Raw genomic sequence first — 24,698 nt, 5'->3', positions numbered from 1 at the left:
AGATCTGAGAATATATCAGTATCATAATGATGGAGTGTATCAGACTGTCAATCATTAAACTGATTTGTCTTTCTCTACACGTACCGGTGTGGCTGTGGGAGATAGGATCTTCGGCGAAGAGCAGGAAGTTGCAGAATATGACGAAGTACGTGACGAAGAGGCGGGGATAAGGATGCTGGAAGTAATAGCGTAGGTCCCTCTTGTCCAGTAACTGCAGTTCTGAGGAGGTGGGATGCAACATGAGGAGGCCAGCGGTGCCGGGACACGATGTAGTGATAGTACAATTCGCTGTCGGTAGATGAGTCTGGTGGAGATGCTCCATACCGCTCACCGCCATCATGACGCTCCGGCGTCGTTGTACGGCTTCGCTCTCTTCCCAGCTGCTCGCTTTCTTGGCCACGTACATGTCGAACGGTTGCTGCAACATGTAACCTCCTTTTCATTCTGTCTTGTTTCATATTTATTTATCAGTTTACTACAATTTATATCTATACAAATCTAGAAAGGTATTGATAGCTCCCTCTCTCACACACGGGAAGGGAATGTGACATTGTAAAGTTATGCGGCCGCCTGCCTGCCATGTTGGAACTGAGCAGCTGACGGGGAACTTGTAAGTTTGTATCATATGGGCTTTTTGACTAGAGAAATAATAATAATAATAATAATAATAATAATAATAATAATAATAATAATAATAATAATAATAATAATAATAATTTTTATTATTATTATTACTTATTTATATATGTACTGTTACTTATGGTGCTGAAACATGAAAATTTAATAAAATGTTAGCATCAAAACTCATGACAATGGAAATGGATTTTTTAAAGATCAGCGAGACATTCGAAATTAGAAAAAAAAAAAATAGAAATACAGTTATACGACATGAAATGAAGATTCAACATTCTGTTTTGGATTACGTGAGATACAAACAGTTGACTTCGTATGGGCATGTGAGAAGAATGCCAGAAGAAAGGTTACCTAAAATGGTGCTGGAATGCTGGAATGGTGTCCACCTGGGAGAAGAAGGAAAGGGAGACCTCGAAATTCATGGTTTCAAGAGATAAGAACAGGGACGAGAGACTTCAGACTGAACGACATGGATTGGATGGATAGAGAAGAGTGGAGAACAAGAATAAGATTTTAAGACTTTAGGCACAGAAAGATGTGTAAACATTAGAAATCTGTATATAAATTATTATTATTATTATAAAAGTAACAAAAGTGTGACTGAATGTGAATATGGTACAATGTGCAAACTATAAGTTGTATAAACTGTAAACAAGATTTGAATATTGGATATAAGAAAGGCTGTAAGTGCCAAAATCGTTGAAAATATGTTTTTCGAAAAAAAAAAATACTAAAGTGTCCCTGGCTCAATTCACTAAGAAAAATGATGAGTCCCATTGTAATTTTATTTAGCTTCTCCCAAAGATGTGCGAAATATACGATATTACGTTACTAGCCGCACAAGGAAACTATTTTTTGTACGGTTTGTTTCTTTGGCACTTAAAGCCTTTTTTATGTCCAGTCTTCATTTCATGGTATAAATTTGAAGTTATAAAGGAAAGATATAGTTTTTAGCTCCATGGACTACGTTACATCAACTAATAATGTCTCGTGGAGAAGTATCAGGTCTACATAAATCTGAGTGTCATAATATGGCGAACAGTACAGAAAATAGTGAGGCGTGTGGTTTATCTGAGCCAGACGTATCAAATGTTAGTATCAGTAATAATGACGCAGAATGAATTAGGCCTGTTTCATTTTATCTCGATGACTTAAGAGCAGTTCCACGAAAATGTCATACTGAGGTGAACTTCTTGAAATTGATGTAGGACTATTTTTGTTGAAGAAATATGTTTCTTTATACTTTAAATTGCCTTATTTCGTAAGATAATGTTTAAAATACTCTTTCATTTAGTCCATAACTTGCTGCAGATCTTGTCATACTCCAAACACTTAAAAAAAAAACACGTATAGATACTTATGTTTCGTGCCACAATTTGGATATGTAAATTTGTTTTATTTCGAGCCGTCTTTTTTGTATACTATATTTTGGTCTTTCCTTGAAGTAAATATGAAATTAGTTGAAGTATCCTAAGATACTAAATTACTTAAAATCATTATAATTATTTGTACTGTAAGTTGCGGTCAGTCCGTCACAATAAACATACAAAAACTCTTCCACACAGCACAATAATTGACAGATTAAATTTTCCTTTGGTATTCTGCGTTATTACTACATGACCAATAAAAAGTATTAGAACATTTTCTTCTAAAGTGATTTCGTTTTCCGCAACGACATTGTGAGTGACTGACATGTCGCTCTCTCAGCTGTTACGCTGTTCATTCTCACAGCTACTTGGTTACTTGGAAGGCCTTGGTGAAGTTACACGTGAACTGGTGTTAAGTGTGCAGTAATTACACCTGAAAAGAATGAAATGAGATTCAGGCAGCTCATTGGAGCAATAAGCAGGTCTCAATATTTACTGCTTTTGTCTGGTTTAAACAGGAAGGCGACAGGGGAGTTCAGAAGAAATCCTCTGGATTAATATCAGATTATGTAGCACATGGCAAATATGCAGTGGATGTTTGTCTACGAAAAGGGTTTTCAGAAATTTTGGTGATTCTTCCGAACATTGAGGTGGTAAAAATATTTTTAGATGGAGCACCGAGTCATTTTAAACAGAAGTATACATTGAGCAATGTGACATTGCTTGCTCGCATATTTGAATTTAACATAGAATGGAACTTCTTTCAGTCATATCATGGCAAAGGGGCCGTGGATGCGATTGGAGGCCAAGTAAAAAGGATGGCATGGATAGCTGCGAAATCGGGAAAGAAGATGCAAAGCGCTACACAATTTTGTAACATTGTGAGCAATAACAAATTCCAAATTATTGTTAAGGAGGTAGCAGAGATTGAGATAGACGAAGGAAAGAAGTATCTTGAAAAACGATTTGAACATCTTGCACCTATTCCGGCAACTCATGGAGTTCATTACGTGAAAGTGTTAGATCCCTATGTCATAGAATATGAATAACTGTCTTGTGAACAATCAGTGCGAAAGATCCAAGGTTCCGTGTGTGGAAAGAAACTAAAGTTTGTTCAGATAACAAGTGATATATTGACAGTGTTCCTGCAGTACATACTTGTTACACTAAATAAGTGAGTCAACGAGTGCCGTGGAGTGCTTCTACGTGTTTAATTCCAATGGTTCAAATTCAATCTAAAAGTATTATTATTATTATTATTATTATTATTATTATTATTATTATTATTATTATTATTATTATTATTGTTGTTATCCAAATATTCAAACCCTATTTTATCTTTGGTATATTAGGGTTGTAGTTTGTTACATGTGAAATACATTATGTAGTGATAATACACAATTTTAAAGAATTAATAGTAGGTCTGAATCATAGTTACAATATTAATACACTAATTAAGAGACAGTAAACAATAATAAATACGTTATGCAATAATTACTTTCAGTTAAACAAAATGAAATAAAATTAGAAATTATAATCGAAGGTGTAGAGAAATTGCAAGATTATTACATTAACTTGTGATTTTATACATAATTTTAGGCAATAGTAATGAGATAATGAACAGAATTGGCTTAGTTACAAATAAATCACCTATTATCTAGTTGATTTGCGATAGTAAAAAAAAATAAAAACAAAATTACTTCTGGTTACAAACTATATACCTGTCATCAAATACTGAACAATAGTAAAATCTATAATACAAACATAGTTATTGTTGTTATTACTATTATTAAGTGTCGTACGCCGGACTCCTGGTCGTTTCGCTCTCCGACGTGTTGTCGAGGTGGGGAGGGGAAACGGGAGTGACGTGACAAGATGGCTGTGGTTTGTGGGTGGGGTGATACGAAACTGTGGTGAAGTTTAAAGGAAAGACTGTTTTTAAAGTAACATTGTTTATTACAGAAATAACAGTGAAAGTGTAACTATGGTTCCCTCCTAGTTCTGTGGTAGGGGTAACGGGGGAGTCGTGATAGAAATTGATAGTTTAGAAATTCGTCCTGAGGCTTCGATGCGGGGAGAGTTATGATGGGTGATAGTAAAGTGCGACTTGAGTGAGAGGAAGGTAGGGGTAACGGGAGTGCCTGGGGAAAATCGGCTTGTTCTCAGGTGTGTTGTGGGGGGCAGGATAACGACAGAGATGGAATGAGGTAGAAGGTTAGTTCTCTAGTTCGAAGGATCAACACAGCGTGCTGTGCGACTTACCGACTTCGAGAACAAGCTCCTGGCATCGGAGGATCAACACAGCGTACTGTGCGACTTACCGACTTCAGGAACGGGGAAGGGTGACCTCTATCATCGACGGATCAACAGAGCGCACTCGCGACTTACCGACTCTAGAGGGGGGGCTGAGGAGATGGTTGTGTTTAATCGAACAAGCCGGGATAAGAGCTGGGAGTCGAAGTCAGGATGGTGAGAGATAAGGGTGATCAGGGGAGAGAAGTGTGCGGGTTGGAGGTGGTGATGAGGCTTGTAGCGAGACTAGAATAAAATAAGTTTAGAATACGTAAGAAGTGAGGCTAGTGTAGGAAAGAATACAGGAGACAGGGGCGCAGCTTGGCTCCCTGTTCCCGGAGTGGTGGCCGTGTGCAGACACGTCCGAACAAAAGACAACCATAGCGTAGCCTGGTTAGGAGACTGCTGTCAGTGACGGAGGTCGCGCTAGAGCTACCTCTTTGCCATCTGACGAACGAGTGGCCTGGCCTTGTGTCCAAGCCATATTTATACCCCTCGGAACAATGGTGGTTGAGGACGCCGTTGACGTCACAGTGCCTGGGGGTATCTATACTGCCAACGTGACTCGTCGCCGCGCGATCTTTGCTTTCTCCCTCACAAGAGGGAAAAAAGCGAGCCAACCTTCTTTCTGAGAGAGAGAGAGAAAGCAGCGACTCTCATTTGCGCGGGTAGGTGTGAACCGTTTAAAGTAGGACGCACGGGCATCGAGAATTGATATACACAACAATCGCCCCTCCTGTTTTTGCCCTTGCGGTACTACTAGTAAGTTATGTAATATAACCCTTACAACAAGACAATTAAATACAATGAACAGAAGTGGAGAATCACAAAAAGAATACACTGAACATGAGGAAATACAATGAATGAATACAATAAATTGAAAGGCTAATGTTGCCTAGTCCGAGAGTCCGTGTCTCTTAATCTATGGGGGTCTCGGCCCCAATCTGTGCTTATCATATTTGGTCTGTATGTTTGGATCATGGTTTGTGAACACCGATCGCGTGTCAACAATCTTGTTTCGTTTGCCTTGCGGCACCACTACACTCGCATCAATAGCTCGTTCGGTTTGATCACACATCGCGAGCGCGCACACGGCGATCTGATCAGGTTGGCCACTGCGTTTTCTTCTTTGTGGAGGCAACACCGGCAATGGTGCTGCAGCGTCGCTCCTAGCAGCCTCCGGCGTCGTCTGGGATGGTGTTGGTGTGCCCGCAGGTCGGTCTGGACTAGGCGGGGAAGATTCCGCCTCCTTGCAGGTGGTCACAGCGCGCCAACTTCCTGGACCGCTGAGCTCGTTGGTCGTCCCTGTGGTCTCGGGAGACCGGATGTACCGAGGGATGGCGGTGTTGCTTGTGACCTCGTTATATGGGCCATCTGATGTCGGGTTGCCGCCTCGGAGTTGATCTGGCATCCCTTCTGTAGCAGTAGGAGGAGTGACTTTGTGCCTGGTGTCAGCGACGTCTTGGGCAACTGTCTGGGACCCGCCAGGGTCTCCCTTTTCAAGTGGGTCCTCCACCTGTGGTACCTCCTCAGAGCAACAGATCCCCTCAGCTGCAGTGGGGGCATGGGTGTCGCTCGTGACTCCTATCTCCAACATGTGGAGCTCTAGTGACCTAGACGCTAAAGGAACCTCCTTGCGTCCGCTCTGTGAGGAAGGGCCACTGACATGGCCGGAGAGATGCTGGTACCGTTCCTCCTTAGCGGGATCTCCGGCTAGAGGCTTGACAGGTAGCTGTGGCTGTTGCCTTTCGCCAGGAGCGGCGTCGCTTTGTGGTTCTGGCTTGGTACCCTCTCCAGTTCTGGGATTGTTGATCAACTGTACTACTGCACCGTTTCCCAATCTCAGCTGTCCTTGTCGATAGTCTAGTTGCGCTGACATATCTCGCAACCATGTATTCCCTAAAATCGCATCAGCACGCAGCTCTGGTGCGACGAGGAAGTTGATGGGCTTCGTTGTGCCCGCAAGTGTGACGGGTATCTCGGCTTCGCCCTGGGTTGCCATTGTCTGCTCGCGTTGGGCAAGATGAATGACATCCTGTCGGGCTCGTATGGTGCTGCCAATTGGAACTTTCGCAGCATTGATGATGTTCCTGGAGGCGGCACTGTCGACGACCGTTGTGGCTGCGAGGGGTCCCATTCGGATGTCAATCCTCGGGACCGTTTCCTCTTCATCGGGAGCTAGGGCCATCTACGCGACGGGGCTGGAGATCGGGATGTGGCGAGCAGGATCGGTGCGTCTCTGCTGTCGGACCGGACAGTCCCGATTGTAGTGGTACCCCGGGCAGTAGTGGCACCGTGGAGCGTTTGATGATGAAGTGGAATGATGCTTGGTAGCGGTGTGCTTGATGTCGCCCTCCAGAGGAACAGCACGATGTATCAGTTCCATTGTAGTTGTCGGAACCGGATGTCTGAGAAGCGGCCGAAGTTGTGGCCGCAGAAGCTCGATGATCACTGGAATGATCGTGTTGGGATCGGCATTAGGAAAAAGTCGCCGATAAAGGAAAATTTTTCCCGTGATGAACTGATCAGCAGCCTCGTTTTCTCGCTGGTGCTTCCCGTAGAGAGAAGCTTGGAGAGTAGCCCTTACAGCCGGGCTGTCGAAGCGGTGAGTCAGTCCTTGTTGCAGTTCGTCCCAGGAGAAAAGAATGCCACTGAAGAGCAGTAGCCAGTCCCTGGCTGGTCCCTTCAGCTGCTGTTGAACGAGGCGTGACCACTGGGAGGGGTCTATGTGCGCCTCGGTAAGTAGGTCGCGGCATCTGGAGATGAAGCCGGCCGGATCCTCGTGCTCCAATCCATGGAACTCGGGGAGCGCAAGTAGTTGTGAAACCTCGGCGGGGCGAAGACTGCGCATGAGTCTCCGCAGCATCTCGAGTTCCATCTTATCTTCATCCTTCTTCTTGCGACACCAGTCGCAAATGTAAGGGTTGCTTTCTCGGAGCTGGGGCTCGTCCTCGAGCCCGAGGCACACTGCGTGGTAGAAGGTGGGGCAGGTGCCGCAGTCGACGTAGTATTGCCCGCGTCCGGGGCAACCCCGTTGGCAGCACTGGTCTCTGGTGCGTGTAAACATGGTTGGGCGCCACCGAGAAAATTACTCCTCTCGGAAGATTGAAGAGCTATGGGGTGTATGTGGATTCGTCTCAGTACCAACTGAGATAAGGCCCCACGTTGGGCGCCAATTGTCGTACGCCAGACTCCTGGTCGTTTCGCTCTCCGACGTGTTGTCAAGGTGGGGAGGGGAAACGGGAGTGACGTGACAAGATGGCTGTGGTTTGTGGGTGGGGTGATACGAAACTGTGGTGAAGTTTAAAGGAAAGACTGTTTTTAAAGTAACATTGTTTATTACAGAAATAACAGTGAAAGTATAACTATAGTTCCCTCCTAGTTCTGTGGTAGGGGTAACGGGGGAGTCGTGATAGAAATTGATAGTTTAGAAATTCGTCCTGAGGCTTCGATGCGGGGAGAGTTATGATGGGTGATAGTAAAGTGCAACTTGAGTGAGAGGGAGGTAGGGGTAACGGAAGTGCCTGGGGAAAATCAGCTTGCTCTCAGGTGTGTTGTGGGGGGGGGTAGGATAACGAGAGAGATGGAATGAGGTAGAAGGTTAGTTCTCTAGTTCGAAGGATCAACACAGCGTGCTGTGCGACTTACCGACTTCGAGAACAAGCTCCTGGCATCGGAGGATCAACACAGCGTACTGTGCGACTTACCGACTTCAGGAACGGGGAAGGGTGACCTCTATCATCGACGGATCAGCAGAGCGCACTCGCGACTTACCGACTTTAGAGGGGGCCTGAGGAGATGGTTGTGTTTAATCGAACAAGCCGGGATAAGAGCTGGGAGTCGAAGTCAGGATGGTGAGAGATAAGGGTGATCAGGGGAGAGAAGTGTGCGGGTTGGAGGTGGTGATGAGGCTTGTAGCGAGACTAGAATAAAATAAGTTTAGAATACGTACGAAGTGAGGCTAGTGTAGGAAAGAATACAGGAGACAGGGGCGCAGCTTGGCTCCCTGTTCCCGGAGTGGTGGCCGTGTGCAGACACGTCCGAACAAAAGACAACCATAGCGTAGGCCTGGTTGGGAGACTGCTGCCAGTGACGGAGGTCGCGCTAGAGCTACCTCTTTGCCATCTGACGAACGAGTGGCCTGGCCTTGTGTCCAAGCCATATTTATACCCCTCGGAACAATGGTGGTTGAGGACGCCGTTGACGTCACAGTGCCTGGGGGTATCTATACTGCCAACGTGACTCGTCGCCGCGCAATCTTTGCTTTCTCCCTCACAAGAGGGAAAAAAGCGAGCCAACCTTCTTTCTGAGAGAGAGAGAGAGAAAGCAGCGACTCTCATTTGCGCGGGTAGGTGTGAACCGTTTAAAGTAGGACGCACGGGCATCGAGAATTGATATACACAACATATGTCCCAAAGATAGACACCTTGTTTTACATAGTGCATTAGGATTTTATATCATCATTATTTTACATACAATTAATAGCTACAGTCTTGCGTGGATGTGGTGTATAAACTCTGTGAATTGTTTATAACAACATTTTTTTCTAAGAAAATGGTAAAGGGGTGCGCAGTAATTTAAATTGCAGTCCGAGATATGATATCTTGAAAAGTGTCTTTTCCTTTCGAACACTGGACAGTGAAAAATCAAATGTTCAACAGTCTGATTCTCTTTGCATATGCACAGAGATTCTTCTGCACTTTTGATCCTAAATCTTTCAAAGTAGGAACTGAATTTTCCTTGGCCGGTCATAAATTGAGTGTAAAAGAAGTCGGTTGAGAACTGGCTGCAACATAGTCTGTCTTGTACATTGGGAAAGAATAATTTCTTGGTCACAGAGCCTTTAACACTAGAGTTCCAGTATGTATTCCACTTGAGTGTAGTTGTGTGTTTGATCTTCTGCTTAATGTATGAAATAGGACAGGTGGAATATTTATATTCTGAGTTGGTTGAGGCTGCTTGCTTCGCTAATGTATCCGCTCTTTCGTTTCCTTCAGTACCTGTGTGGCCGCGCACCCACATTAAGCAAATACGACCTTCAAATTTAAGTAATAGGGATCTAATTTCGACGGCTATGGAATGTAAGTTGTATTTATCGTCAATGGTTTGTAAGGCAGATTGAGAGTCGCTGTGAATACATGAGTCAATCCCGTTGGTAATGCTCCATTTCACTGCTTGCAAGATGGCAAAGAGTTCTGCTTGGAACACGGAGCACATGGGCGCCAGGCGGAACGTGTCAGAGTGGACTTCAGTAGTGTTGTAGTAGGTAACAAAAGCACAGCCCACCAAGGTGACGTCGTTCTCCTTTTGCAACCGAGAGCCGTCAGTATAGATGTTGTATTCATGTCGATCTGTGCATGTATTTGATGCACGGTGAAAATCTTTCGGATGACCAGTTAATTGAAAATGTGATCTTTTTTCCACCTCAAGATATGATTCTTGTTCTATAAATATTCCATTTCTTTTCACGTTAGAGATTTCAGCTTTAGCCATGGCTGTTAAAAACAATGGTGGTATACCCGCGATCACTAGGGCTGCGTCTGTCGATGTGGTTCTGTAAGCCTTCGTGATTCGTAGAATGAATCCACGCTGGATTTGTATTAATTTATTTTGAACCCACTTTTTGTGAAGTATATTTTGAAATGCCGAGACACAGTATAATATCAATGGTTCGAAAGCGCCATGATATATTGTTCGCAATATATCAGGACTAAGACCCCAGGTGGCCCTATGCAAAGCAGATTGAAACTTGTGTGATTTAGTGACTAGTGAATCAATATGTGCCTTAAAAGACATTCGTTTGTCGAGAGTGACGCCTAAATACAAGAGTGTCTCTACTATGTCGATATCCTTCATGTCCATATGTATGTGTGGTAGGTCGTAATTTCTTTTCCTTGTAATCAGCAAGGCTTTTGTCTTAAGAGGGTTGAACTGCAGTTTGTTGTCTTTTCCCCACTTGGATATGGAAGTCAGCGTTTCATTGGCTTTGTTTTGAATACAGTTTATATTGTCAGCTGTTATTAGGACGAGAGCGTCATCAGCATATGCTATTAATTGACAATCATTTGGCAGATCCATCTGTAGCAGGTCGTCATATAAGATATTCCAAAGCCCTGGACTACAGCAGGAACCTTGGGGACATCCTTTATTGACGTCTTTCATTAGAGTAGTAGTTCCTATTGTGAGTTGTACTTTGCGATTGCTAAAGTAATTTTTGACTAGGTTATATAGGTTTCTAGGACAACCTTTTTTCTTCAGTTGAGACATAATTTTAGGCCACCAAGCGTTGTGAAATGCTCCCGAAATGTCCAGTGATATGAGTAATCCGAACTGCCGACGTCTTAGAGTTCTATTTGCCCAGTTCACAACATGAAGCACTGCATCTTCTGTGGATTTTTGCGGTGTGAACCCATATTGATTCCCTTTTAACATATTTGTATTATACAAGTTATACATAATTCTATCTATAATAGGTTTCTCAAAGAGTTTTTCCATAACAGGAGCAGACAGATAGGCCGATAGGCGTTTGCTGTTAGGTTATGACAGTGCGGTTTTGGTATTAATTTAACATTTGCGACTTTCCAGCAGTCAGGAAAGACTTGCAATGACATACATTTATTGAAAATACTCACAAAGAGATCGGCACAGCTCGTATGTACATTTTTAATTATATTGGCAGAGATTGCATCAATCCCTGGTGCTTTTTTATCATTCAATTTTTTTATTGCCCTCTCTACCTCTTCTGCTGTGAATTGTGGTTCATCTTCCGTGTCAGGTGACAGCTCGGATTCAAGTCTGGTACGCTTGTGCACATCCGTGTCTATAGAATCATCAGGAAAGAATTTATTGATTAGGACACTAGCTGTTTCGTATGTATTAGAGGTAAACCCGTTGTCGGTTTGGATAGTATTGAGTGATCTGTTGAAGTTCTCGGGTTTTCGACACATTTTATAAATTATCCCCCATGGGTTTTGTAGACTTCGCGATGAGCAGAACTCCTTCCATGCCTTAGTTTTAGCCTACAAAATTTTGTTTTTGTAATCAGTTTTAATGTTGTTGTAAAATTGCTCGTATTTAATTCGAAGCGTTTCACATTTACATCGTTTGTATCGTCTGTGGCTGGCTAACACTCGTTTTCTCATTATGTTTAACTCTGCGGTCCACCAGTAGTTTTTGATCGCGGTTTGAGATTTCTTTGGCAGATGAGCTTCACATAGTTCTGTTATGTTTCTAGTCAGTTGTTCTATAGCTGAGTTAAGTGATTCCGGCGTGTTGCTATTATTAATGTTTATGGATGTTCGACGCAGTTTGAGTCGTGCTGCTCTTTGGAATCGCGATCATTTGACGTTGTTGGTTTTGTAAATGCGTGCACTTCCTGCATTAGTATATAACTTTGGTTGTAGTTTTATGTCGATTATGATTAATTCATGATCAGACATTGTGTGAAAGTCACAAACTTTCCATTCTACGATGAACGGTGTTAGAGAATGACTACATACACTCACGTCGATGAAACTCGTGGAGTTGTTGCTTCTGAAGGTAGGTTTGTTGCCAGTGTTCAGGATAGATAAATTGTGTGAGCAACAGAAGTCAAAGAATTGCTTTCCTTTAGAATCGCTAACAGGACTATTCCAAGCATGATGTTTGGCGTTGATGTCCCCTACAATTAACAGATGTTTTTCCTTAAGATCTGAGCAAATAGCCTCCAACTCATTCAGTATCTGCGTGAAGTCACAGTCCGGGTCGCAATAGATATTACAGACATATATATATATATATATATATATATATATATATATATATATATATATATATATATTGACCGAAAAGATCAACACATACCACTACTCTGTCAGGGGTGCAGTACTGAATAAGATTAATAACATTATTGTGTCTTGATATTGTTGCTGCCCTTATGTTATTGCCCTGATTATTTACAGTTTCATTATTATTATGTTCGAATATGAAGGTATTAGAGCCAAATCCAGAAGCACGGCTTCGTTTGGTATTGGGTTCTTGAACACAAAGTAATTTAATTTTGTTATCTATTGTACTGGATGAAAAATCTAAAAGTAGAACTCAACATTCTAATCTATTATTATGAACATAATATATAACAGCCATAGGCATGGGAAATATAAACTGTGATCTGCGTCACCTTATCGTAATCGATAAGGAGGTCAGTAGGAACACGCTTGACTAACATAACATACTGTCTTTGCTGGGGAGTTGATGCCATATAGAGTGATAAGAGCTGTCAAGGTTGCTGTGACACTCTTATTGTCCTAAAATTAAACACCAATGCGTATGGCTAGTATATACAGTATTTAATCACAGAGAAAGAACTATATATGTTATTAAGTAGGCCTATGTAATACTTGTTTCTGCATTAATTTGTGTCATTTAAGATGCATGGTTAAGCAACATAATTTTTGTATTCTGGAAAACATATTATTCATTTAAATTAATCGTTACGTTAATTTACTACTTACCAAGTTTCATATTATTTTGTACTATTTACGGTTCGGTAAGTGCAACTTTATTTTAAAATTCAGAGATGTCAGTCAGTTACAGGATGAGGTCAGTCAGTTACACATCACTTTTTCGGCCATAACTCCATTACTAATCGTGGTTTGGAGGTCGTTTTCATCTTAAACTGAAGATTACAATTTCCTTTCCGAACTATATTTCGCAAAATTGTATCAGGAATGACAATTCAGAGAACTCAGTGGAGAATCATGTTCACCCGAAGAGAGAGTTGACATTTATGTCAGTCAGTTACACACACTTTGGACGTAAATAAATAGTAGCCTATACTTTTTCTATTAAAGACGTTTATTTTTATATGTATCTTAAGTGTAAACTTTCATCTATCAAATCCTGCGGTGACACAGTCTAATTTCAACCCATTATACAATTTAGGCAGACTTTTGCTGTCAAAGTGTACTGTAAATGTCAGTCAGTTACACGTGGAATTGCTCTTAAATAGGGAAAGATGATAGTAATCCTACTTCTGACAATCATACAAGGTGGATAATAAATTAATCTCTTCGCAGTCATATCGTTAATTGAAGTTACGTTACTCGAAATATGGACAGTGAATTTTAAAATTCACGCAGGCAATATATTGACTTTCCGAGATATACTTACGTAAAAATTAGTTTTACAGAGCCATGAGTAATGATGAGAAACTACAAGAACAGTGTAAATTCTCTGCATTAACATCTTGCGACCATTGACTTTTTTAAATATTTAACACCTAAATTATTTATATGATAGTGTGCAGAGAAGAAATACTGCCGTAGAAAATTCTGCATTTCGTAGCGAAATTTGCATCTCTTTAACGTATTCAGTAATATAGATACACAAACCGTCGGAAAAACTACGAAAACAATAGTCACGACAGAACATCAATACTTTCTGTGACACAGTAACGAAGATTAAACTCTTAGGAACAAAACAGCTGGCTATCACGTGCTCGTTGTGAAACAGTCGGCAACGCCAACCTGTCACCATGGTCTCTGGTTGGCTGGTTTCAGCGGTTACCATGGTCACGCCTTGAAGCTGCTGAACTATCAGCACCGTTTTAGTTTTGTATAGACTTGTATACATAAGCAAATAAACAGTTTTATTGCAAACTACGTATTTTCTTTTTCGTCGTACGCTCTTTTATGTGCGAATAAAATTTAAACTCTTTCTTCGATATTTCTTCCTTTAAGGGGTTAGGTACAGCTTAAAACAATAACATTTTGGAAATATTCAACATTTTTTTTCCATTACTGTATCTTTTAGGTACAATAATAAAAATTAGTATGTGTAAAACACTGTACTTCTGCCATATGAAAAAGATATTTTTACGATTTAAAAAAAATATTTATTTATTTTTTTCAAGCTTTAATTCACTGTGCAGTGATGATGCGTTTCCCACATAACTCAAAAACTATCCAACATTCTGTGATGAAATTTTGTGTGCATTTATGCATTTCATATCTATAATAGGATGCAAGATCACCTTTCTACCTTTGATAGATTGTCTGATAAAAAATAAATTAATTTAAAAAATGGTCAAATATCAGTATTTTCTATTACACAAAAAAAATATTATTTATTAAGGAATGTAGTTGAAAGAACATGACATTGTAAACATGACTTTCAGCAATAAAATAAAAGAGAGAGGACATGAAAAAGTTAACAAGTTTTTGAGTTATGAGGGAAACGCTTCATCACTGCACAGTGGACTGACAACATTTTAAATTTTGAAAAAAAAAAAAAATGATTCATTTTTAAATCCTAAAAATATTTTTCTCATATAGCAGAAGGACAGTGTTTTATACATACCAATTTTAATTATTGTACAAGATACAGTAATGGAGGAAAAAATGTTGAATATTTCCAAAAATTTTACTGTTGTAAGCTGTACCTAACCCCTTAAAATACAGGCCATGGTGTAAAAATAAAAATGCTTTACGTATACAAGAGTTGTAAAGCTTCATCATTGAACAAAATATCGTTGGCGATCATTGTGAACGATTTACATAGTCATATAACTTTTTTTTCTAGTGATCAGAATATTGCAATTGTTCAAATTTTTTTGTAGCCTACTGTATTGGTTTTCGCGCCCTTATGAAAATTAATTCTAGAAACAAAATAATTTTGAATTACAGTACTTTCATTTGTAATTCATAAAAAATCTTTCCGTAATTGTTATAATATTTAGCATAATAAATATTATCAAAATATTCATAGCATATCTTATTTCAAATACGTATTATTGTAAATTATGCATCAAAAACATTTTTGAGCAACTTATCACAAGATTATTTTCTGGAGTTTTTATCGTACTAATCGAAAAACTCATGAGTCATGACAGGGTGCAGCATGTTTGGATACAAATTCAATCAGAATTTCCTTTATTTTTCTTTAACAATAAGAATGCAGTCTCTTCTGCCTTATTGAGGTTCTAGTAGCCTATAAGTTACTAATACAAAGCCTTTCAAAATGATTGTAACATTAATATGATTATTATTAAATAGCCCATTAATAGAAAATTAACATGGTACACGTAATTTGACAGTCAAAATCTCAAAATTTAAAGCTCTAAGTTTCGGAAAACGTATTATTTATGTTGTCATGGGCGACAATGTTAAAAAAAAGGGAGCTCCACAATATGAATTGTTTTTAGTTTCTGCAGCTTTCGAAAACAAATTCAGTAAAATTGTTTCGTATACGTTTTTAAATTGACCATCTACCACATCGTTAGATTGGAAGTGTTATCGCCGCTGATCTGACTCATCGCCCTTTGTTCCCCCGATCACCAGACTTTACACATGTGGTCTTTTCTGAAGAGGATGTGAAGGCTTCAGTTTCATGCTACAGGTACCTTTTCCCCAAGATCTTGAACTAGGAAGATACCGGATCATTGTTGCAATTGCGTCCATAAACAGATATGTTCGAGAGAGTATACTAAGAATTTGACTATCGTGTTGATGTAGCTCATGACGTGTAAAAAGATGTTCTTAGATTGAATGTTTATAATGTGCCAATAAAAATTTTGAGGATTTCCTAAAGTATTATATGCACCAAATTATTCTATCAATAATAATAACCATGTAGAAGGAATATCATAACTTTAAACATGTTCTGTTCAATCGATCATTGCGGGAAGTGTGAGAAAATAAGAATTTTGATTGGTACTAGAAGAAAGAGAACTCAAATAATTTTAATTGGCTATGATGCCACTTTATTTTCTTATTCGCTTCTGTGGCAAAATATAAACAAGAAGTCGACTGCAAAGCGGAAAGCACAAGTTTCATATGATAAATATGTATAAAAAGATTGGTGCAAAAAGATTACCGATGAATGTACTGTACAGAGAAGATGTATCTGATGGAACATATAATTGAGTTTATGAAGATAAAGAGTAAGAAATGTGGATGGATTTCAGGGAAATCTAGGAAACGTATTCGTTAGACAACAAGGCAATACGTACCAGCAATAATTTATCGAGTGCTGTGAAATATTTTTATTTGTATCCATTATGTAAGGTGCAACTGAAGTCAGACTACAAATCTCGTCAAGAATTTGCTGCGGAACTGCTACATTATATCGACACTAATCTTGTCTTTCTTCCAAACCACTTCTTTCTTGACGAGGTTACATTGCACCTATCACGATAAGTCAACCGTCATAATGTTTAGATTTGGAGATCACGAAATCCACGCGAGACAGCCCGAAACTACATCTGGTGTGATATGACGAAGGACAGGATTGTCGGACCATTCTTGTGCTATGAAGTACCAGTAACTGATACCGTATGTCTTGACTACTGGAACAGGTTGTGTACCTTATGTAGCTGAACAGGATTGAGCTCCTCCGCATTGGAGTTTCAAGTTCAGAAATCTCTCAGAAACACACGCATCGCTGTACACAGACAAACAGTAATATCAAAGTCATTTTTTTTGGTATCAGGGATGCAGAAAAAAGGTTTTCGTGAAAATTACAAAATAGAGTTTCTGCAATATCATAATGTTTTCTCTTTGTACTATATGTCAGTTAGAAAGTAAAACAAACTGACACTGAAGAGTTTATGGTTTTTACTTAGCAGTGACAACCGTGAAATAAATTAGCTGCTTTTAGTAGGTATCGTAAACTTCTGAAACCGTCAACTATCAGTAAAAGCTTAAATTTTCTTCAGCAAGTATACATTTATAGTCCATGCATATTAGTCTCTCCGGGTAACGTTATTATGGATAGATACACCAGAGAAGTTGTTAAAGTTTCCAGACCTTTGATAGATGAGCTAAAGAAACTGGAATAACAATGAATAAAGGAGAAGCTAGATTTATGAAAGTTACAGGGCGACCTTCAAATCAAAAACACTGCGAGGCGAATATATGAGTCCCATAGTTGCGAAACCTGCCTTGTCCACTTTTTCAATTTTTAAGGTAGGCCATTAAAGAAACACTGTTTCACCATATTTTCTGTTGAATCTTAATAAAGAATTATATTGTTTTGAAAGATATAATATTAGAAAAAATATTTCAAAGTGAAAATGAGGGTAATATCAATATACAAGATAGAAATGAAATATAGAGAAGGCAACTTTAGGAATGGACTAACGCAACACTTGGAAAAAACACATCAGGATAAGGCAAGTTTTGGAAATGATGTAGGAACTTATAGGACTATACTGAAAATATGACATTTTTGGTGAAAAAAACACCTTTTCGGAATTTTGCATAAAATTGTTTCTACATACCCCCTTTATATGTCTGCAAAGTTTTAAAGTCCTACGCCGCTTGGAAGTACTTTATTTGACTGTATATTTAAATGCCTGCGCTCTCTTGATGGGCGTGGCATGGACGTGTTTTCTGTAGTATCCCTTATAAATCGTTGTATTTTGAATATTTTAATGGATATTTTTGCTAAGTATCTAAATATGTGAGCAGTGGAGACCATGTTAGGAAGAGGATGGGAACAGCTCTTAGGAATGTAGTAAGTGAATGGAGAACGAAATGTATGACTTTGGGTGGTCAAAGCCATGGTACTCCAAAAGCCACCACCATAGCAAAATTGATCTCGTACTACCAGAAGACAATAAGAAATAACTGTACAGATATGCATAGTATGAGAACTGCAGTTTATGACACCTTATACCATAGTATCTCCACTGATCAGAAATCCCAGCATATGAAATATCCTAAAGGAGAGGATTCTTGATGTTTCTTCAACAGAGCTATAGATAAGGGAGAAAAGCCTGGAGCACATATAGAACATGTTGGGAAACCATTGAAAGAAGAATACGTTCTAAAATATTATTTTCTGGTATAGGCTATCAAAGACTGGCATCTGATGACTTGCTGAAGAGTCTGTGATAGGGAAAAACTCAGAATACGAATGAAAGTCTCCATAGTAAAATATGGAAGTAATTTCCAAAGGAGACTTTTGGTTCCAAGGATCGAGTCGGTACTGCTGTTGGACTAGCAGTAGGTGGATTTAATTCTGACATTACAAGAAGTGTAAATGAAACTCAGCTGCACGATTCTGACCATATAACAGGACAGTGGAGTTAGAGATTCGAAGGGATACCTGCCGTGTAAAGAAGGAAAATTATCTAGCAGTTCAGTAGTCAGCAGTATCGACGTGTTGTGAAATTAGACAGGCATAGAACAGAGGAGGGAGCCAAGCTCCAGGAAGGTCTTACATATGAAGCTGGGTGTTTGTGATACTATATGTGTGTGATGATTTTCAGTATAATATGCATGTAAAACTTTAACCTCATTTTTCTCCGTTTCTATTTTTTGCACATTTTCTTGCATGAAAAATGCTAAGGATTCCACAAATTTAATGCTAGGAAGCAGAAATTTTGCTTACGTGTTCAATATACTATGCTGAATCACTTGGCCATTGTAGAGTTTTATATTCTAACATTTTGAAAAAGTAATTATTCAATATATATGTATCTAGCACAACAAATTATAAACTTTCAAAGTTTCATTATATTTTATTTTTTATTTTTGAAACGGGGCTCTATTTATAAAATGTGGAATGATGGTACTTTTTATACATAAGACAGGTAGTATATTTTTTCCATGTACAGTTTTATAGTTTTACACGAGAAGTAGGGTTTTGCAAAAAGGGCATTTTTTAAATAATAAAATATATATTTAAAAACTGTTTGTTAGGAAGATGACACTTTAGGGACTGTATTTAGATACTAAGAGGACTGTATGTACCAAAATTCGTCTTTAGCTAAAAATATGGAAAATTTATATTTCACTCTAATCCCCCTTAAATTAAAACTAGTGTCCATCAGGAGAACATTATATAATAAAAATGCCATGACTCGGGGTTGACCGAGACTTTTATGTATAGGCCTAACTTTTGCGAGTAACAATTTACGCACAGTACTACACCAAGCTACTGAAAAACTCAGTACGAGAAAATCATCTACAAGGAATGACCAGTGAATCTGTCTGAAAAAGTCATTATTATACAATACATGACATTTTCGACTTCATAAGAACAATCTGACAATATCATCTCTGATTGAATTTCATTCGGAAGTTTCAGTCTTCTCTTTAGTATAAAAGACTGTCAACCCTCAGGCACTCCTTAATTTATAATAACGACAGCATTTTTATTTTATTTAAGGGACCTTTAGTAGAAACGTGGGGGGCAAAGGCTAATTGCAATTTCCCGGTCTCTGATCGGGTCAAAAATCTTGATAGAACTGATATTTAATCCTTGCGGTGAATTTGGGTGAAGACCGGAGGCCCTAATTAGTCAAATCCACTCTCATCACTTCCACGCTGGGGCCCCCTTGGAATCTTTTTAAGATGCGAAAGAGAGAGTGGTGTGCGGAAAGCAACGGGAAGCTACCGAATTTATCTTTCCCAAGAACAACCGCGGGGTCGCGGCATGATGGGTCCGCGGTAAAATATTCGGGTGTAAACTATTCCCCCGTTCGGATGCCCGGGAGGGGGATGCTGGGGAAGGACATATTATGAAGCAACCCAACAGAGAGAAGAAGAGAAGATTGAGGATTGGAACGTGGAATGTAAGGACTTTTCTGCAAGCAGGTAAATTGGTAAACTTGAAGGAAAAAATGAGAAGAAACAAAGTGAGATGTAATGGGAATATCAGAAGTGAGGTGGGAAAATAGTGATGAGTTGGTGAGTGATGAATTTAGGCTGTTTTATTCAAATTGTGAGTGCAAAGGAAGTCATGGTGTTGGTGTATTCCTGGGATCACATGTGAAGGATAAAGTGATAACAGTGCGTTATGTAGATGACCGGATGATAATGGTGAGACTACAAGGGAAGAAGATGGACTTAGTGCTAGTGCAAGTTTATATGCCACATAGTGAATTAACAGACGAGGAAGTGGAAGAAAGCTATGATAAGATAGAAGAGATAGTTGAGAAGGAGAATCCTAATGAGAGACTGGAATGCAGTTGTAGGAGAAGGACAAAATGGAAGTACAGATGGAAAATATGGATTAGGAAAAAGAAGTGATAGAGGAGAATATTTCGTAAATTTCTGTGAAAGAAATGCAATAATTGTTGGAAATACATTATTCCAACAAAATAAACGAAGAAGATGCACATGGACATGCTCAAGGGACGAAAGGAGAGATATCAGATAGACTACATACTGGTACAGGAAAGATTCCGAAATTGCTTAAAAAATGCAAAGACTATCAGGAGCGGATATTAACTCAGATCATGTCCTGCTGATATAGGCGAAGTAGATATTCATCTGAAATAAGATAAAAGAGAGACAGGTGACGAAGATATTGAACATGGAAAAACTGAAGCACGAAGAGGATAGAAGAACATTTGAATCGTTTAAAAAGTTGTATACAAACTCCAGCAGAAGAAACAATAGGATACACAGAAGGTGTGAGAATTAAGAAACCTTGGGTCACAGGGAAAATGTTGGTTCAGTTAAACACACGATGCCTATACTTCCGTTCTGGATGGATGATCGTCCACCTCTTCGGAAGCATGTAGCCGTCACGCACAGAAGTTAGCTTGTCGGTCCTGGCTCTTAATTGGGTATTGTGTCGCGGATTTTTTCATTTCTGCTACTACTTTCTCATAATGCACTTGTAGAATTGAGGCTTGTGGTCCGTTACAATTTTACTTTTGTGAGAATCTTGGGCTAGTACCGGATATTCACAAGTCGCGTAAGCTCGCAGCATAATATTGGGTTGTTGCAAATGTTCGTTACCATTTTATCGCTGTGACAAAAGTTGTTATTTCAAACGAATAAAGATAGAAATTAAACAGTAATATAATCTTCTACATATTTATAACCTATCCCAACTCTGAAGAAACCCGCTGGTTTATAATTAATGAATTCGTCAAGTTAAATTTGTAAAGCATATTAGTTATCAAAGAAGTTTCCTTGAGAGAACAGAAAAGGTGGAAATCTGAGGGCGCAAGATCGGGAGAATATGGGGGAAGTGGAATCACCTCCAAACCAAGCTCCAGGATAGCTACTTTCGTCATGTTAGTAGAGTATGGGCTGCATTATTGTGTTCCAGCAGCACTTGAAGCAGTCTTCCCGATCTTTTATCTTCATTTGTGGCCGAAAAGTGTTTGAGTTTTTGGCAATAAAATAAATGTTAGCAGTTATGATAGTAATTTGAAGTACACGACGCCCTTTTCATCTCATGAGACGGTATCTTCACGATTAACTCTAAAATCTTAAGCGATGGAAATATTTTGTAAACAGATTTGAAATTAACTCGAAGATTTCACATGGAAATCCGTCGTTAACAGAAGAAAGTTTGTCACTCTGCATGCAGAATATTGTCCTCCAAGCAAAAACACTAGTTTGTTTAACTCGTTGTAAATCGATAACCAGTAAAAATTTTGAGTTACGACAACTTTTAAAAGTAAATTCCATTTATTGTCAACATTTCTCTCGCTTTGACCCCCCCACTCCATCTAAAGTGAAAAAGAAAAAAGTTTGTGCTGACCAACTTTTGAAAATGTAAATATCTGTTTTGAACAGATCACTTCGAAATTAGTATTTGTGTTCCTATTTTTCTAAAAAAAGATTTTGATTTTGAATTCTATAATGCGAACATATTTATCTAAGCTACTATTGTTATCTTCGCCATCTATTCATAGAAGTACCCTTATAAGTAAAGTATCCACACTTACGCAAACAAATTACACTGGTCAACAGACATTTTGCGCCAGACATAAAACTAACAAATTTTTTTACTAATTTCGACCTCCTGAATTCAAAAATAACAAGCACAATGTTCCACCAGTTCGGGTTTTCGAGATGCACAATATAATTCATTTTATATGGATTCTATTTTAAAAAATAACCATATTTCATGTGTAACTACTTTGTTCTACAAATGTGATGACCCATTATGTGAAAACAATATTAGTATAAGTAGGCCACCATGTTAGTAGCACTTGTAGAAACGAAAAATATTTTATTACCCTATTTGGAGGGGGAGAAACAGGTTCGCAGTATGAATTCGCTTGAGTTTACCTGATTTTATTTGAGATGTGCATTTCTTTCACTGTGAGCTTTAATGACATTACTGTAATTTATATTTTGCAATAGACCACCTTGTCAAAACGACTTCTAGAAGCGGAAATTGTTTTATTGCCCTTTTCGCTTACATTTGGAGGGGGAGAAACAGATTCTTTATATTAAAATTGCTTCAGTTTACCAGGAGATTTCCGTGGTGTTAATATTCTGTGTAAGACGTGTATTTCTTTAAAGTGTGCTTTAATGATAATATTCAAATTACGAATGGTTTATGTGTGCGGATATGAATTGTTTTTTGGAATGCAATTAGGCTACACACAATTTTGCTGCTTTCTGTGCGAATGGGACAGTCGCACTCGAGATAAGCATTATAAAATAAAACGACAATCACTAGAGCCAGAGAAGAAAAACATTATACATCAACCCCTTGTACCACAAAGAAAAGTAAATTTACACCTTCACACATTAAGTTAGGATTAACGAATAATTTTGTTAAAGGGATGAATCATAAAACAGAAGCATTTAAACATATCCAGGAAAAATTTCCTGCTATTAATGACGCAAAAATAAAACAGGGAGTTTTCAATGGTCCATAAATTAGAGAAATAATTAAGGACAATCACTTCGAATCTTTGTTGGAAAGAAAAGAGAAAGCCGCCTGTATTGCATTCAAGGAGGTTGTATTAAATTTTGTGGGTAACCGTAGAAGTGAGAACTATGAAGAACTAGTGCAAAATTTACTGTTGGCGTATGAAACTTTGGGTTGTAACATGTGCCTGAAAATTCACTTCCTTCACTGCCATCTTGACTTTTTTTCCCGAGAATAGTGACGATTTCAGTGATGAGCATGGTGAGCGCTTTCATCAAGAAATTTCAACTATTAAAAAAAGATACCAAGGACAGTGGAATACCAATATGCTAGCAGACTATTGTTGAACTTTATCTCGTGATTTACCTGGTGCTCAGTATAAAAGAAAATGAAGAAAAGGAAAGCTGTAATCTTCTGAACAGTGAATATTTAACCTTATTGTCATTATATGAAGCAGTATTTTGAATAGGTATAAATTCGAAAATTTCTCAAAACCCGTAACCAACAACTGTTTTTGTTGGCATATTTGTATTCAGAAGGCTCAAATTATATAGAAAACATGTATCACATGCCCAGCGCAAAAAAAAAGTTAAAATTTGTTACTCAGTGTTTTCGATTACTATAGATTAGTGTCCTTATATATCGTATTAGCAAAGTATGGAAAAAGAAAATGCGTTGTGTGTACAGGGAGGATGAGTCAGTACCTCTACGACAATCTCTGAGAAGCGATAGATCTTGCAATGAGGATCATTTTTCGTGAACAACTCATGTTCTCTAACGCATCGTTTGGAGCTAAGCGACATCGAAGAAAGGACAGGTTTCAGTGGCATTTACAATTGGACCATATTTTGCAGAAAGGAACCAATCCACATTATACCTAAACTCAGAAAGATGTACTTAAAAGTTACATGTAAATAATAAATTCACAAATAGATACAATTATACATACTTATTGCTTTAGCCCTTTGCAGCACAAATTAATTTTTTATGTTTTTCATATCCTGGATCATAACAAAGCTTCGATCAATTTTTTTCAACATTTTAACTCTGCACACAATTTCAAAACATAGATAGCACCTCTATGTATACTCAAGAGATGGTTCCTTGGTGGAATATCTGTACCATAAAATTGAGAAAGAAAGAAAACGGTGGTTCTTCTGAATAACCAATATACTGCAAAGAGTTAACGAAAATCATATTTTAGGACTATCTTTGATCAAATATGGAGCCTTGGAATTGTTAACTTTATTGAGATATTACTTTTTGTGGTTAGGTTCTTTTCTGCAGAAAACGGTCCAGTTATGAAATGAATTATTCATTAATTATTTCTTCAAGTGCCTTTGCGGCCAGATTACAGAAGGTTTTCAAACTGTCTACCCTGAGCCACATTATATTGTCGGATCCTGTCGAAGATTCCAGGTCTGTCGAATTTGATCAAAAGCAGCGAATTGCACAATTATGTGGAGTCAAGTGGAGTGACATACACGACACTTCTTAGATGCCCCAAAGAAAAAAAATATTTAGGGACGTTAAGTCGGGTAATCTCGCTGACCAAGCAATAGGTCCCGCTTTCCCTGTCCATTGTTCCCCATACATGTTGTTCAGATGTGCTTGTCTAATCAGGCTGAAGTGTGGTGGAACCACATGTTCTTGCTCATCGCGAAGGGTACATCCATGAGCAGCGAAAATCTGTTTCGAAGGATCTCAAGTTATGTTGTTCCATTTAAACGGGCGGCAAGATGACAGGTAACAGCAGATTATATCACAAACAACTCCAGCCCAGATGTTCACGGT

The 24,698-nt window shown here is 38.8% G+C and overlaps 1 protein-coding gene across 4 annotated transcripts in view; it reads right to left on the bottom strand.

Moving 5' to 3' along the window:
* Positions 1 to 24,698, bottom strand: part of LOC138715373 (uncharacterized) — a 644,942-nt gene that overhangs the window by 172,404 nt on the left and 447,840 nt on the right. For all 4 annotated transcript variants that reach the window (XM_069848222.1, XM_069848223.1, XM_069848221.1 and 1 more), the window contains one exon: positions 85 to 418. In XM_069848222.1, the coding sequence (XP_069704323.1) occupies positions 85 to 418 (334 nt within the window). The remainder of the gene's footprint in view (positions 1 to 84; positions 419 to 24,698) is intronic.

The sequence above is a fragment of the Periplaneta americana genome, chromosome 15 (genome assembly GCF_040183065.1).
Source record: "Periplaneta americana isolate PAMFEO1 chromosome 15, P.americana_PAMFEO1_priV1, whole genome shotgun sequence".
In the NCBI taxonomy this organism is placed as follows: Eukaryota; Metazoa; Arthropoda; class Insecta; order Blattodea; family Blattidae; genus Periplaneta; species Periplaneta americana.
The sequence above is the reverse complement of the archived record's forward strand: the minus strand, read 5'-3'. Positions and strand labels throughout refer to the sequence as shown.